General features: G+C 38.1%; 2 protein-coding genes across 2 annotated transcripts; both read left to right on the top strand.

The window, feature by feature from the left end:
- The first annotated feature begins 10,404 nt into the window (after positions 1-10,404).
- On the top strand, positions 10,405-11,400 carry LOC140137263 (craniofacial development protein 2-like). Its single transcript, XM_072158909.1, has one exon. It carries the CDS (start codon positions 10,405-10,407, stop codon positions 11,398-11,400), a length of 996 nt encoding a protein of 331 aa, XP_072015010.1.
- A 1,992-nt stretch (positions 11,401-13,392) lies between these two features.
- LOC140137261 (uncharacterized) lies at positions 13,393-13,764 on the top strand. The gene has a single exon (XM_072158908.1). It carries the CDS (start codon positions 13,393-13,395, stop codon positions 13,762-13,764), a length of 372 nt encoding a protein of 123 aa, XP_072015009.1.
- Positions 13,765-14,574: the final 810 nt, after the last annotated feature.

Genomic DNA, 14,574 nt, shown 5'->3' with positions numbered 1-14,574 from the left:
CCCAAAGTTCTTTATTAGAGAAGTAATTGGATTTGTTGCCCCTATAAAATACATAACCAGTGTGTAATTATTTTTTGAGAAAAATGTAAAATTACCACCGTAACTTACTTAATTACTTTTATGATTAATTAAGCTGCCGAAATCTAACTTAATAAAATTATACGATTACATTGCATTTTGAGCTTTGTCTGTATGATTATTGCATATACAACGCCTTTACATTGTACTTACTACATGATACTTCGTCAGCCAAATTGCCGCAATCATTTATACCATTACATATGGCATATCTTGAAGCACAAATTCCGTTTCTACAATTAAAACTGTGGTTCGCACATCGACGACCTAAATCAAAATAAGAAAAAAATAAATAAATCGGAAAAAATCTGCAACACTTTCCATATAAGTAGTATACTCGTTTAAATCTTGCATATTATTCTACCTCTTGCTCTCTCATTACCGTATTCTTTTTATTTGATTCTCTTTGACTGTTTCATCTGTTACGTCACTATTTTTAGTTCTTCTATAGTTTTAGTTCTTCGTCTTCCTCATTCTTCTCCATTTTTTTATCTTACGCTTTTGTTCTTCTTCATAGTCTCCTTCTTCCTCCTTTACTTCTTGACTTCTTGGACTGTTTTTGCAGTTCGTCTATAATGCTGCCACATAGACTTATTACTTACCCGATAAGGATTGTTGTTCAAGCATTAACCGAAAACCAACTCCGGAAGTAAACGTAGGTGCAGCTGTATCTATATCGTCATCGCGCCAGGACGCATAAAACTGCGTACGAACAGATATCGTATTAGCAGAAAATGTCACCGATTCAATACGCCGATCTCTGTTTATAGTGATATTTCTTGTTAATGGCATAAATGGGTTGATTCCTTCACTGATGATTATTGAGTCCAAATATCCCAATAAAGTAAGAGTGTAAAAAGAAACTTTAATGCCTGAAATGCTGCGAATAAACCAAGTACATTCGAGATCGACAGGGTAGGTGAAAGGAAAGTTTGGTGACGTGATATAAACAGGCGATGAGTCAGTGATATTGAGCTGAAATTCAGAGTGTCTTTCTGTGCAGAAAGCATTGTTTTCTTCATCTGTAAACATGGTAAATTAAACAAAACAGTGATTATAGACCACGCCACATATCTAAAGTTCCACGAGACGAGAACTATTTAGTATGACTCTCGTCCTACTCCACGCGAATGTCGACTACAGACGACAAGTTTCAATTCTTTGATTAAAAATGTCAGAATTCTCATCTATGGCAAGCTCAAGGCTCGAACTATCGCCTATCGTCTTCTCCCGACCGACAGCGCAACGTCTTAACCGCTCTGCCATCTCACCCTCCAAGTTTGTTAAATCTTTTCAGTATAAATTTTGCATTTAGCACCATGTTTTCTAAATTGCAAGAACAATATGAAGCTAAAAGGCAATGATTTACCTTGATATTTTTTGCAAATCCAGTTGTTCTGTTGATAGCACTTAGAAGGCTCCCAGCTATATCCTTGGTACACAGCAATATAGAAACATATTTCGTTGTATAGACCTATCGCCCCAGCAAAATGAAATGGGTCATATAATGTGTAGTTGAAAGTTGTTCGGTCGCTCCAATATGTTGCGGTTCCACCTACATTGTATTTTTTATTAGGAAATGGTTACGCTGCAAATAGTTAGGCAAATTGTATTAACGTGATTTAATAAAATTAAGTTTACACAACACTTATATCAGTATATCGATGAACTCTGAAGAAGTGTGATTGTCTTGTGAAAAGTTTTGAAACCACACATATCACACACAGGGCTAATGAGAGGAGTTGCACCGGGCACATATTAAAGATAACACGTATTAGATGTAGGAGTCAATCAAAGGTCAACACAGGGGTCAAATTTTAAATTTGCTTAAATTTGTTAAAGCACCATACCAAAATAATCCTCTCAGCTCAAGGCGATTGCCAAAAAACACAGTCTCAAATTGTTCGTCATGTAGATTAATATAGATACATATTTTGCACCGAAATCCAACAATAAAGGTCAACCCATGAAACTAAGAGCTGCCTTATTTGACTTGCTTTTACATGACGAACAATTTGAGACCATTTTTGTTGAAATCGGAGCACTTAAATTTTCTAACCCATCTGTGGCTACCCACTGGACTTGGCCATTTTGCTAATAACTCAAGAACGGTATGTCATAGATAGTCAAACTATACCTTTTCCAAGAAATTTGACTCCTGTAATGGCCTTTGACTGAGCATTGCACGCTTATGGCCACTTTTTATTTTTGGGAACATTTTGAATGTGTTTGCGACCATCTAATGAACCTAAAAGAGCTTGGTTTAGTATTAAGGTATGCAAAGGCGGTAGTGCTTGCTCCCAGTCTATATGAGACAGGGGTTCGACTATCACTTATGCCTCAGATGGACATTTTATTTGTGAAAAGACCATACATACCAGTGACATACGATACATAAATAATATTTCGTATAGCTGCCCCCTCTCGAAAACGAGTGCATTGTATATGTACTTGGCCAATTAGCATTTTATGCAAATTTTATTACACTATTCGATGTTTTAGGCACTGAAATGCGCATGAAAAAGAACCGCATCGAATGCTACTTGAACAAGTTCAAATATGATTAAATACTTCTGGAGGGGGTGGGGCTATAGCTAAAACAAAAAATGTCCTATACCTTGGTAGTATGAAACAAAGGAGCTACCCGCAGTGCCGGGATCATGGTAGCCATGACCATCCGGGCATGCAGGCTTTCCCCAGGTTTTCTTCTTGTATCCTAAAATCTTCATATATTCCTGTCCCATTATTAATTCTGATATTTATTTATCATAATGGTATTTGTACATCAAAGTTCTCCCCAAAAATCATTCAATTGAATAAACCTCGACCTCCTTTCTTTCCTCCTTGGAAGTTGCCCTTGTTGCCACGCCCCCTATAGTTATGTTATAAACCAATACAGAAGCATCAATAGTTCACACTAACGGACTAACCTTTACGAGCAGAAGGTTACTCAAACCAATCCAAAACCGCCCACAGGAATGACTGAAAGGGTAAGACAGCAATTTTATAAAACATGATAATCCGATTTAATGCGCACATACCATAAATATCCCCATGAAAAGGTTTGACTACAAAAACGATTCTCTTATAAATGCATCTGCGCACAGATTCCACTTCGATACATCCGAACACACATATATTTCCAGCACAGCGAGTCTAGCCTAGTACGCAGTCTGTGTAATACTGCACGGTTGAGTGCATAGCATCATAAGAGCTGTGTGAGATCTAGTGGAAAATAGGGTTCTGTGATTGTTTTTTGTCAAAACCTCAAGTGTTCCCTTCATCCAATCAATTTTTTTTAAATATCAAACGAAAGCGAACACGTTCCCCTAAAAACACTTTTCCCCATTAGGTCAACAGATAACGCAATTGTGGTATATCTGTTGAAAAGTACCTATCCAAGCACTTTTTTTTTACAAAAATATAGGTTTTAAAGGTCAAAACCTCAAGTGTTCTTTACAATATTTGTCAAATTTTATGTCATTAAATGAAAGAGCACACCTATATTGTCCATATACTAGCCTCAATTTCATGAGCAAAGGCCAATTCTGTTTAAATTGCAAATCTTGTGTTACTATTTTCGCCTGTATTGTCATACGGTTGTAAATCCAATGAACTATGATTTTGCTAAAGAGCGCTTACAAATTGATATGTCTCCACACTAAACTCAGATCAATCCTTACAACGATCGTGAAATCTATTATTACCCAATGAGCACAGTGTGTGTTCAAGATCTGCTTTCAAGATCTGCGTTCAAGCTGCAACCAGATCTGCGTTCAAGCTGCGTTCAAGCTTACATCACAGGTAAATTTTCAAGATTTTGTGGCAATAATTTCCCCTTGTTGGAATACAGGTAAAGCCCTTTTCAATGAAATATTGTAGGATTTCTTTTCTGGATTTGGATTCCAAACTTTGAGATATACCCAACGCAATTTTCCACATTTCCGATAATTTTGACCTCCAACACAAAGGACACAAAAGTGACGATCTATATGTGTGGCGATTGCAAACCACATGAAGATAAAGACCAAAGACCACAGTCGCGCTTGGTTTATCCATTTAAAACATCCTTGCATTAATAAACATGCTAGAATCAGGGATGTCTCAAATATATCCCTGCCAGAATTTAGTGGTAAATTCAAACAAAATCCTGATTTATGAAGCAGAGCTAGCAAAGTATTCAATTGGTACGTGTGCCAAGTTCACACGGTTTGTTTACAAACCTAGAAAATCGTAGTTACAATGTTGCTCTTTTGACCCTGTTCCGATAGACCGATTTTAACCAAATTGTCTAGGAACCATCAAGACTTGTTCATAATGAATGTATCCAACCCAGTATCCCTATTAAAATGATTATATGAATCATTCTACAACTGGTCTTAAAATTACCATGTGTCGATCACTTTAATGCAGTGATAGCGACATATGTTGTTATTAAGTTTATGCCGTATATAAAACGTATTTTGATCCATAGAATATAAAAGTAAAATGATAAATTCCTCAATGTTGGGGAGGTATCGGGCGTAAAAACAAAAGTCCTCAAACACATTATTGTTCAAGGTTGGCCCTCAGGATTACCAAGAAACAATATTGATCCAAAAACAATAGTGATCAAGCTTAAACCCGCGATAAAGGGCAGGTAGTTGTAAGGGTAGTTGTAAGTCTTCACTATGGGGAACTGATGGCGCTATCAATGCACTAAAAATGCATTAATTAATGATGGACACAATCGTTTTAAGACCAGTTGTAGAATGATTTATACGATCATTTTAGTGAGATGACTAGGTTGATATATTAGTTTCAACAATCGGAAAGCTTTTTCAATAAAGCAAAAAACATCTGTGACTTCTCCTTTGTGTCAGTTTTGACCAGCATTTTGGCCTGGTTTTGACCTGGGGTTCAGCAGGCCGCAGCTGGGCTATTAGCGATCATCGACACAGCTGCAATCTGCTGCAAAAGTGCTATTGTTTTGTAAGGAAGGACTTCTCGGGGGAGGGTCTTCTTTTGTACGGGGATGTGCCACGCAGACTTTCGGTTGCTGACTTTCTCTATACCTACTTTTTGCTATTTTTGCTACCCATCAATATACCAATTTTCAACAAAAAGCACCCCAAAATCACCCAAATGTGCCCTATTTGGGCGCTTTTAAGGGTACTTTTGCCAAAATGCGCCCAATTGGTCGCCACTGAAAACCCACCCATCGATATACCAAAATCACTGAACAGGTACCCCAAAACCGTGGCACATCCCCGTATACCTTCAAACAGGGAGAACACTCTCCGGGGGACTTCTTGGGTGAATATGCGAAAAGCATCGAAGTAGAGAGAAGACAAATCATGAAGCCTGATTAGCTTGTGGACAGATATCCTAACGCCCTCACACACCTCACCACCACCACCATCCCACATATCGTCACCCTCATAACCAAAGTGCCTAAGTCATTATTACATGTTTCTCATTTGCAATTTTGATTTTCTGAGTAATAACCCCATAATTAATCAAATTTCCAGCCGCATTCTTCATTAACTTGTGGAATACATCAAAAGAGATAAATTCCACAAGTTAATGAAGAATGCTGATGGAAATTTTATTAATTATTGGTTTATTACTCAGAAAATCAAAATTGCAAATAAGAAACATGCAATAATGACTTAGGCACTTTGGTTATGAGGGTAACGATATGAAATATCAACGATTTCCATTCTATACCACGTTTACAATATTGAACGTCATAAACTCCTTTGGGGCCCTTACAGACGAGAACACAGGGACACCAAACATTCCTCCCTCTTCCACCACATACACAACTCGTAGAACAAACTTGCATTCTTACCTCAATACTTCTTGTAAAACAAAATCCATCTCATTTTGGTTTTCAATGCTGACTAATTCAGCGCCTTCATCTTGACATCTATAACGTGCTCTTTCCCATGTGAGAATTTCACTTCCATTACTCGCCTGAAAACAAGAAAATTGTCTCGATTAAAGCAATATTATAACAATTTCATGATAAATTGATTTTTCGAGTTGAACAAGAATACGCTTTTTCATATATATATATATATCCTCAATGCGTGTGTCAGTCGGTCGATCGTTTATAAGGTCGAATGACTCAATGTTTTATGAGCATCCCGTAGATTTATAAATAAGACGCATAACATGAAAACACGTAACATATAATCAAGGATGCTCACTTATACATTCATGATCCAACCGAGCAAGTTGACTAAAATTATGAAATATAGGCCCTATCCTACAGACATAGGCGTAGATCCCGGGGGATGGGGGGGGGGGTCAATATTTTGTCGGGGGTGGTCCATACAATCATCTCCCCCCTCCCGCATGTTGACTCCTGTATGTAGGTTTCTGACCAAGTTAACATCCATGATGCAGTCATGTCTACAGTAGAATTCACCACGACCTTTGCAGGACTTAAACACCATTAAAATCTATTAAACAAAGATAACACTCATTGAAAACAGCTCAACTATCTTACATCAGATCTTCTCTGGTTAAATCCACACACACACACACATGTTTCTGCTTTACCTGTGCAATGAGCAATGAGCTGGTATTATAGTTTCAGTTGGGTGAACGATTATAAAGCAAACGCAAGGTAACAATTACTGTGTGGCCTTTGTTCACGAAATAAGACAATACTGTTTATATTGTTAACCACATTCTTGAAAATGAGAAACATGATGGCTGTGGGCCGTTAAACACGGTTTGGAAATAATGTCTTCGTATTTTTTGGTGTTATCTGTCGCTTACATATCCTTCCTAAAACACCAAAGTGCGAATAATTCCAAACACCTAAATTAGCTACAAATTTAGGACCTGTTACAAAACCATATTTTCTAGAATTTCAGAAGAGTATTTTAAATATTGGCCGGTTATTTTTCACACAGTGACGTTAACTAGGCAATGTACTATTACCTATAACATACACTAAAACACCAAAGTGCGAATATTTCCAAACATCTAAATTAGCTAAAAATTTAGGACATGTTACAAAACTATATTTTCTAGAATTTTAGAAGAGTGATTTTAATATTGGCCGGTTATTTTTCACACAGCGACGTTAACTAGGCAATTACCCATACTTCTTTCATACACTATTTGTAGAGGTTACGCGTCAATGGTAAGAGCACTGTGTATTGTGTATAGGAAAACGGACAGTAACTGCAGTATGCATATTTGGCCATTTAACCTAAAAACACAATTTTTGTGTAGTATTAACCCGCTTTTCGCGCGCATTTATTTCACCTTTATACCATATTTCACTAATTAGCTTCAATATGTTCACACGCTTCACGCCAAAAGGTGCTGGATTCACAATACTTCAAGAAAAAAAATTCCAACTCCATCACACTCAATGTCAAACATGATGCTGTAATGTCTACAGTAGAATTCATCTCGACCTTTGCAGGACTTAAACCCCATTAAAAGCTATTAAACCAAGATAACACTCATTGAAACAGCTCAACTGATTAAATCGGATCTTCTCTGGTTGTGCACATGTGTCTGTTTTATATGTGCGGTATCGCTATGAGGTGCTATAATACAGCTTCAGTTGGGTAACCGATTATAAAGGAAACGCAAGGAAACAATGGTATGTAGACCTTTGTTCACGAAATGAGACAATGGCCTGCTTGTTGTAAACCAGCATTCTTGAAAATGAGCAACATAATGATTGTTGACTTAACACGGTTTGGAAATAATTTCTTCATATTTTTGGTGTTATCTGTCGTTTACATATCCTTCCTAAAACACAAAAGTGCGACCCTTTGTCAATCACCTACAGTACCCAATTTCGGCATACTATATAAGAAACTCATTATGATGATTGCCAGAGAATAGTTTAAATGTAGCTTGTACGCTTTTTTTGTGGCATCCTTCAGAAGTTAGCGGTCCGATACCAATATTTTCGGTCAAATCTCCATTCAATTAACACGGGAGTTGGCTAGCTATGCCTTGCCCTCACTCATATTTTACAAAAGTGCGACTATTTCTGAACATCTAACCTAGCTGTAATTTTAGGCATGTTAGAAAAATATATTTGCTAGAAGTTTGGAGAATAACTTAAATATTGGTTGGTTATTTTTCACACAGTGATGTTAACTAGGCAAGTGCCCATTCTTCCAACATACATCATTTGTAGAGGTCACGCGTCAATGGTGAGAGCACTGTGTATTGTGTATAGGAAAACGGACAGTAACTGCAGTATGAAAGAAATCTACCCCACTGCCCACAGAAAGGTGATGCACGCATTCAAACCAACAGCCTCTGCATGACATAAATACCGCCACCCATAAGACCAGGGCACACATTTCAATAAGAATCGCTATTTACATAACAATGGGTCACATGCAAATTCTTATTACAGCTTCCATGGGTCTGCTATATTCCATTGAAATTAGACAAGGTTATTGACTGCATTGCATTGGTGTACCGAAAAACAACACAATTCGCCGTAAAAGTTACGATTTTAACAGGATTAACTACCATAACAATATGTTTAAATCGCACAGCTCACGCGGTACCATTGCATTGAACCATAGGTGTCAAAAACAGGGATAAAGACCTGGATCACACACTATAGAATATTCATATAATACTGATCATTTGCACCTATAAGATACCGTATGTGACTAACTGTGTAATCACACAATCATAATAATATTTTAACTACTCAGTACTTTGAAGTCCAGCAGTCTTCTTGTAGGTGATCATAGAGTTCTTGTACTATTCTGGACAGTTCTGATGTACTGTTCTGATGTGACTGTTCTGATGTAAATCACTTGTCCACTTGTATGTGTGCACGTGGCATCACTTTGCCATGTTATTTGTGGCAGAAGGGCCATTTTGAAGGTCTCAGACCGGAAGTGACCCCTTAATGACCTTTTACCCCATATAAAAAATACCACATAAAAACTTATACACTGAGTAACATCAATTCATGTGTGAATGTACCATCTCTGCCATAGGTGTCAAAAACAGGGATAAAGACCTGGATCACAATATTCATATAATACTGATCACTTGCACCTATAAGATATGTATCTTTGAAAAGAGCGGTATATATAATTGAATATATGAATACAAAAGCCACCCAAGTCCATACTTTGGCCAAATTGAGTTAAGCATGGGAAAGTGTTGCTATACATAGGCCTGTCATATGTTTGAAAGAACAACTCAAATTCATCCTCTGTGTCCATGATTTGAGTCTTGTAACACATTGATTGAAATTCAGTATGTATAAAATTCCACTTGTAACATTTTCATTGCTGGAGAGTGACTTTTGAAAAAAAATGGGTTTAATCAAGGAAAGTGTGTGGTTTATATTACATGGCAGAATGCTTATCAACATTATACATAACTGTGTGCTTTATTTTGTATTATCTTACTAGTGGTAATATCATTCCAACATTATTGTCTTTGTATATGATTAAAAAAAGTCCAGAATTTAAATTGAATCTCACGAAGTCCCTGAAATGCTAATCGTCATACCTAATACAGTTTAACCCACCCATTTGCACGTACAACTTACCATTTTGACCAGGTAAATCTAACTGAAGGAATTAAAATGATACACAGGTTTTTTTCTCAAAATCACTTCCCATGGACTTGGGTGGGTTTTGGATTCATGTATTCAATTGCATACATACACAGGTGATGAATGCAACCTGGGCGATATATTCAAAACTAGTTTGAACCTATTACTAGTAAACTCTGTTGCATCACCACTTCTACGGCGAATAAGAAGAAAGAGTTGAAATGAAAATTTCTTAATTTTGCGGGTTTTTCCTTCCCCAGTATTTTTCTTCTCTAAATATAGTTTTGCTTTGTAAGCACAGCATATACCAAATTATAAAAGTAATACTTTGATACGACATAAAAGCACACCCGTATATTACTGAACCCTATATTATTTAGACCGTATGGCGTCATACGAGAATGTCTATGAGCAGGCATAATATCTTACCTTGTAGCACAGATGTCTACGCGCTAACCATCCCACCTCACACTGGATAGATCCATAGTCATATTCGTTAGAGTCCAATGCAACTGAGACAAGATATCAAGACATAGTTTATTCACAGATTACTTTATTTCTTTAAAAATAGTTTCTCGGAAATGAAAAAAAAAAGTAAATAAAATCCACAGAGAGGTTGAGGACAAGTAAACAATTACTATCAGTTCGGCATCTTTCAGTTTTGCTTCAACTTGTACAATACTAGGAGTCTAGGAGTTGGAGCTCTGATATAAAGTCCCCCTTCCAACCCACATTGGGCCAGTGTGGATGGGTAGGCCCAACTAACCAGCATGACAGACACAAGAAGGCAAAGGCCCCCAGTCCCCAGCAGCTCATTTGCTCCGGACCAAGGTGGTGGTTCGTCAAAGCAAGGAGTAGGGGGTGCTAAGAATCCCTGGGTAAGAACAGGCCACCAATGGACTTTGACCATTGCAACATATAATGTGAGATCACTGTTGCAGGAAGAAAGACTAGTGGAGTTGGAAGAAGAACTAGAAGGGGTAAAATGGGACATCATCGGATTGGGTGAAGTCCGAAGACGAGGAGAAGATTTCACAGAGTTAAAGAGTGGCCACCATTTCTACCACATTGGAACCAAGGACAAAAGTGAAGCAGGGGTCGGCTTCCTGATACACAAAAGCATCGCAGGAAATATGACTGAGGTCAAAGGTGTAAATGAACGCCTAGCTCAGCTGACAGTAAAAATAAACAAGAGATACAAGATAAAAGTTATTCAAGTCTACGCTCCAACCTCAACACACAATAATGAAGAGGTGGACAAACTCTATGAGGAAATAACTGAACTACTAAAGAACAGCAAGACTCAATTCACAATAGTAATGGGTGACTTTAATGCCAAAGTTGGAAAAAGAGAGGATGGAGAAGAGTGCACAATTGGTAAATTTGGGAGTGGAGAACGAAATGATAGGGGTGACCGACTCATCGAATTCTCAATCAGTAACAAGCTGAAAATAATGAACACTTTTTTCAAAAAGCCAGCAAGTAGGAAATGGACCTGGAGAAGCCCAGATGGAAGCACAAAGAATGAAATTGACTTCATTCTCACAGACAGTCCACACATCATTCAAGACGTAAAGACAGTCAACAAAGTGAACGTAGGTAGTGACCACAGGATGGTAATGAGCAAGTTAAAAATCAACACCAGACTACAGAGACATAAATTACTAAGACCAAAGCAGAGCAGCATCAACCTAGAGAAGTTGCAGGAAAAGAGAATAGAATTCCAATTGCAGCTGCAAAAACCAGTTCCAACTTTTGGCAGATGAATGTCCAGAAGAGAGGACTCTAGAATTATGGAATGACCAGATAGTGGAAACAACACAAAAACTGGCCATGGATATTGCAAGAAAGAAACCAAAGACTCGAGAAACAAAGATATCAGATTCGACCAGAACACTCATGGAGAAGAGAAGATCGATGAAAGCAGAGGGAACAAACATACAGCGGGTTGAATATACAGAAACCTGCAAGACAATCAGGAAAAAGCTACGGGAAGATTATACGGAGCTACAACACCAAGATGATCAAATCCACAATTGAGGAAAACAAAAGTCTGAAGAAAACATATAAGAAACTAGCGCAGGGGAAACAGAAAATTACAAGCCTCCTCGATAGTAATGGGCAAGAAATCACAGACCAAGACGAAATTCTGAAAAGGATAGAAGAATTCTATGAACAACTATATGCCAGTGACACAGAAACAGATGAACCAGGAGAACCACAAGAAGAAATACCCAATGTCACAAATTGGGAGGTACAGCATGCTGTAAACCAAATGTGACCCGTTACAGCGAAAGGTACCTTATGTCGGCTGCTATGTGTGTCTCTTTTTCCACATTGTTGGCAGAAAATATCAAACAATAATGACAATCTGAAGTGGCGGTCATTTCAAATCATCCCCAAGTCAACGAGGTTCAGGAATGTTTTCTCATTGTTAGCGGGTGGCTAATACATACCTATACAAATACAATATAATGCCTTTGTAACCACCACTTGAATAGGGATTAGCCATAGCAAATAAAGACTGGAGCTGTATTTCAAACATTTCTATAGACAGGTACAAGCTTATTATCCTCTTCAACAATAGGATTAATGATTGGTTTAGAATGCATTTGGCACAAGCAAAATAAGACATATGTAGCATCCGACTTAAGGTACCTTTTGCTGTAACGGGTCACAAATGAAGAGACGAAAGTCTCCTGGACCGGACAATGTGCTCATCGACACAATCAAAGAAGGAGAGGACATCATAACCAAAGAACTAGCAAAGCTGTATGCAAAAAGGGAGAGTGCCACATCAGTGGAAAGAAGCCACTATGATCATTTTGCACAAGAAGGGGGACAAGCGAGACCTAAAGAACTATAGACCCATCAGTCTCCTCTCAAACTTGTACAAGCTGTACACAAGGTTACTAACAAACCGACTTGAAATCATCCTAGACGGAAATCAACCAAGGGAACAGGCAGGCTTCAGGAAAGGCTTTTCAATCATGGATCACATCCACACCATCAACCAACTAAAGGAGAAATGCCAGGAGTATAACATTCCGCTCTGCGTAGCTTTTATAGATTACGAGAAGGCATTTGATTCTGTTGAAACCAGTTCAGTCCTGAATGCACTCAAAGAACAAGGAATCAACAATGCATACCTGAAGATTTTCAAAGACATCTACTCAGATTGCTACAACACAGTCAAAATGCACAAAGACAGTGACAGAATTATGATAAAGAAGGGCGTGCGTCAGGGGGACACTATCTCACCGAAGCTTTTTACAGCCACCCTAGAAGGAATTTTCAAAACACTCGACTGGAGCAAGAAAGGAATCAACATAAACGGAGAGCACATGAGCCACTTACGCTTTGCAGATGACATTGTCACAATATCAAGCAACTTAAATGAACTTGAGACAATGCTGCAAGAGTTGGATGAGGCAAGCAGGGTAACAGGATTAAAAATGAATATGAAGAAAACAAAGGTCATGAAAGGATTAGAAACAGTCCCAAAGACAGTGAAAGTAAAAGGGGTTGAAATTGAGCAGGTCGAGGAATATGTATATCTTGGACAACGCTTCTCTCTTCGAGACAAAAACCAAGACTCTGAAATTCGAAGGAGAATTAAAGCCGGGTGGCAAGCTTTTGGAAGATACAGCACCACCATGAAAGGCAATCTTCCAATATGCCTTAAACGAAAGGTCTACAACCAATGCATCCTCCCAGCTATTTAATATGGGGCAGAATCATGGACCTTAACATCAAAAATGGAAAGAAAACTAGCAGCAGCCCAGCACAACATGGAGAGAAGTATATTAAACATTACCTACAAGGACAGGAATACAAACAAATGGATCAGGGAGCAGACCCAAGTTCAAGACATCTTGGAAGCTATCAAAAGCAGAAAATGGACCTGGGCCGGCCATATTAGCCGCAGAAAAGACAATCGTTGGAGCTCAACACTCACACATTGGACACCTTATGGGAGGAAGCGAAATAGAGGACGCCAACGGAAGCGATGGAGGGACGAGCTGCAAAACTACTGGGGAGAAGTGAACTGGTACCAACAAGCACAAAACAGAGGCACATGGAGACATCATGCTGAGGCCTTCATCCTGCAGTGGATTGATAATGGCTGAAAAAGTAAAGTAAAGTACAATACAATACAATACAATACAATACAATACAATACAATACAATACAATACAATACAATGCAATAGGCAGATTGCGCAAGACCAGCGTAAGTGCATATTGCATGTTATTGCACGAGCATTATTTTTCTGCTTCATTGAACCAAGATTGTATGGTTTTAATAATTTTTTTGGCAATATCCTGAAAGTTATTTCTATTGCTGTAAATAAAGTGAATGATAAGTCAGTTCTTGTACTAGACATTCATTTTTGTGTTCAGTGCAAGACTATTGTAAGTGCTGTTCTTACAATGATCTTGCATTCAACAAAACTGAAAACTAAAATGCACTTACGATATATAATTTTATTTATTTAAAAATTAGTTATTCGATTTTAAATGTCTGAAGGCATTTTGAGTAAGAGAACATGAAACAAACTTCCGAAGGAACAAATCACTGTATCAGCCTTCGTGTCTAGTGTGCGAATAATAATGAAGTTTTTTATGGGGGACGGTAGCGCACCGGTACGGGCTCTGTCTTGCGAGTTCAAGCCCCGGCGGTGCCATCGTGTTGTGCTATTGGGCAAGGCGTTTATCTTACTTGCCTCTCTCTGCCCAGGGGTGAAATGGGGGGGGGGGGAACTATTATGAATATTGTCCATTAAGCGCCTTAGGCATTGTATGGCAGCTGACATATTCTTACGACAGCGGAATAAATGTAAAGTGCTTTGATACATGTGCACATGTGAAAGGCGCTTAATAAATACCAATATTTTTTTTATATTTTAAAGAAACTATACATCAAAGTTAAGTTATACC

The sequence above is a fragment of the Amphiura filiformis genome, chromosome 17 (genome assembly GCF_039555335.1).
Source record: "Amphiura filiformis chromosome 17, Afil_fr2py, whole genome shotgun sequence".
Classification (NCBI taxonomy): domain Eukaryota; kingdom Metazoa; phylum Echinodermata; class Ophiuroidea; order Amphilepidida; family Amphiuridae; genus Amphiura; species Amphiura filiformis.
This window is presented reverse-complemented; position numbering and strand designations above follow the sequence as displayed.

Excerpts from the sequence above, each read along its gene's own strand:
- LOC140137261 (XM_072158908.1), top strand. The coding sequence starts at position 13,393 with ATGGAAAGAAAACTAGCAGCAGCCCAGCACAACATGGAGAGAAGTATA.
- LOC140137263 (XM_072158909.1), top strand. The coding sequence starts at position 10,405 with ATGACAGACACAAGAAGGCAAAGGCCCCCAGTCCCCAGCAGCTCATTT.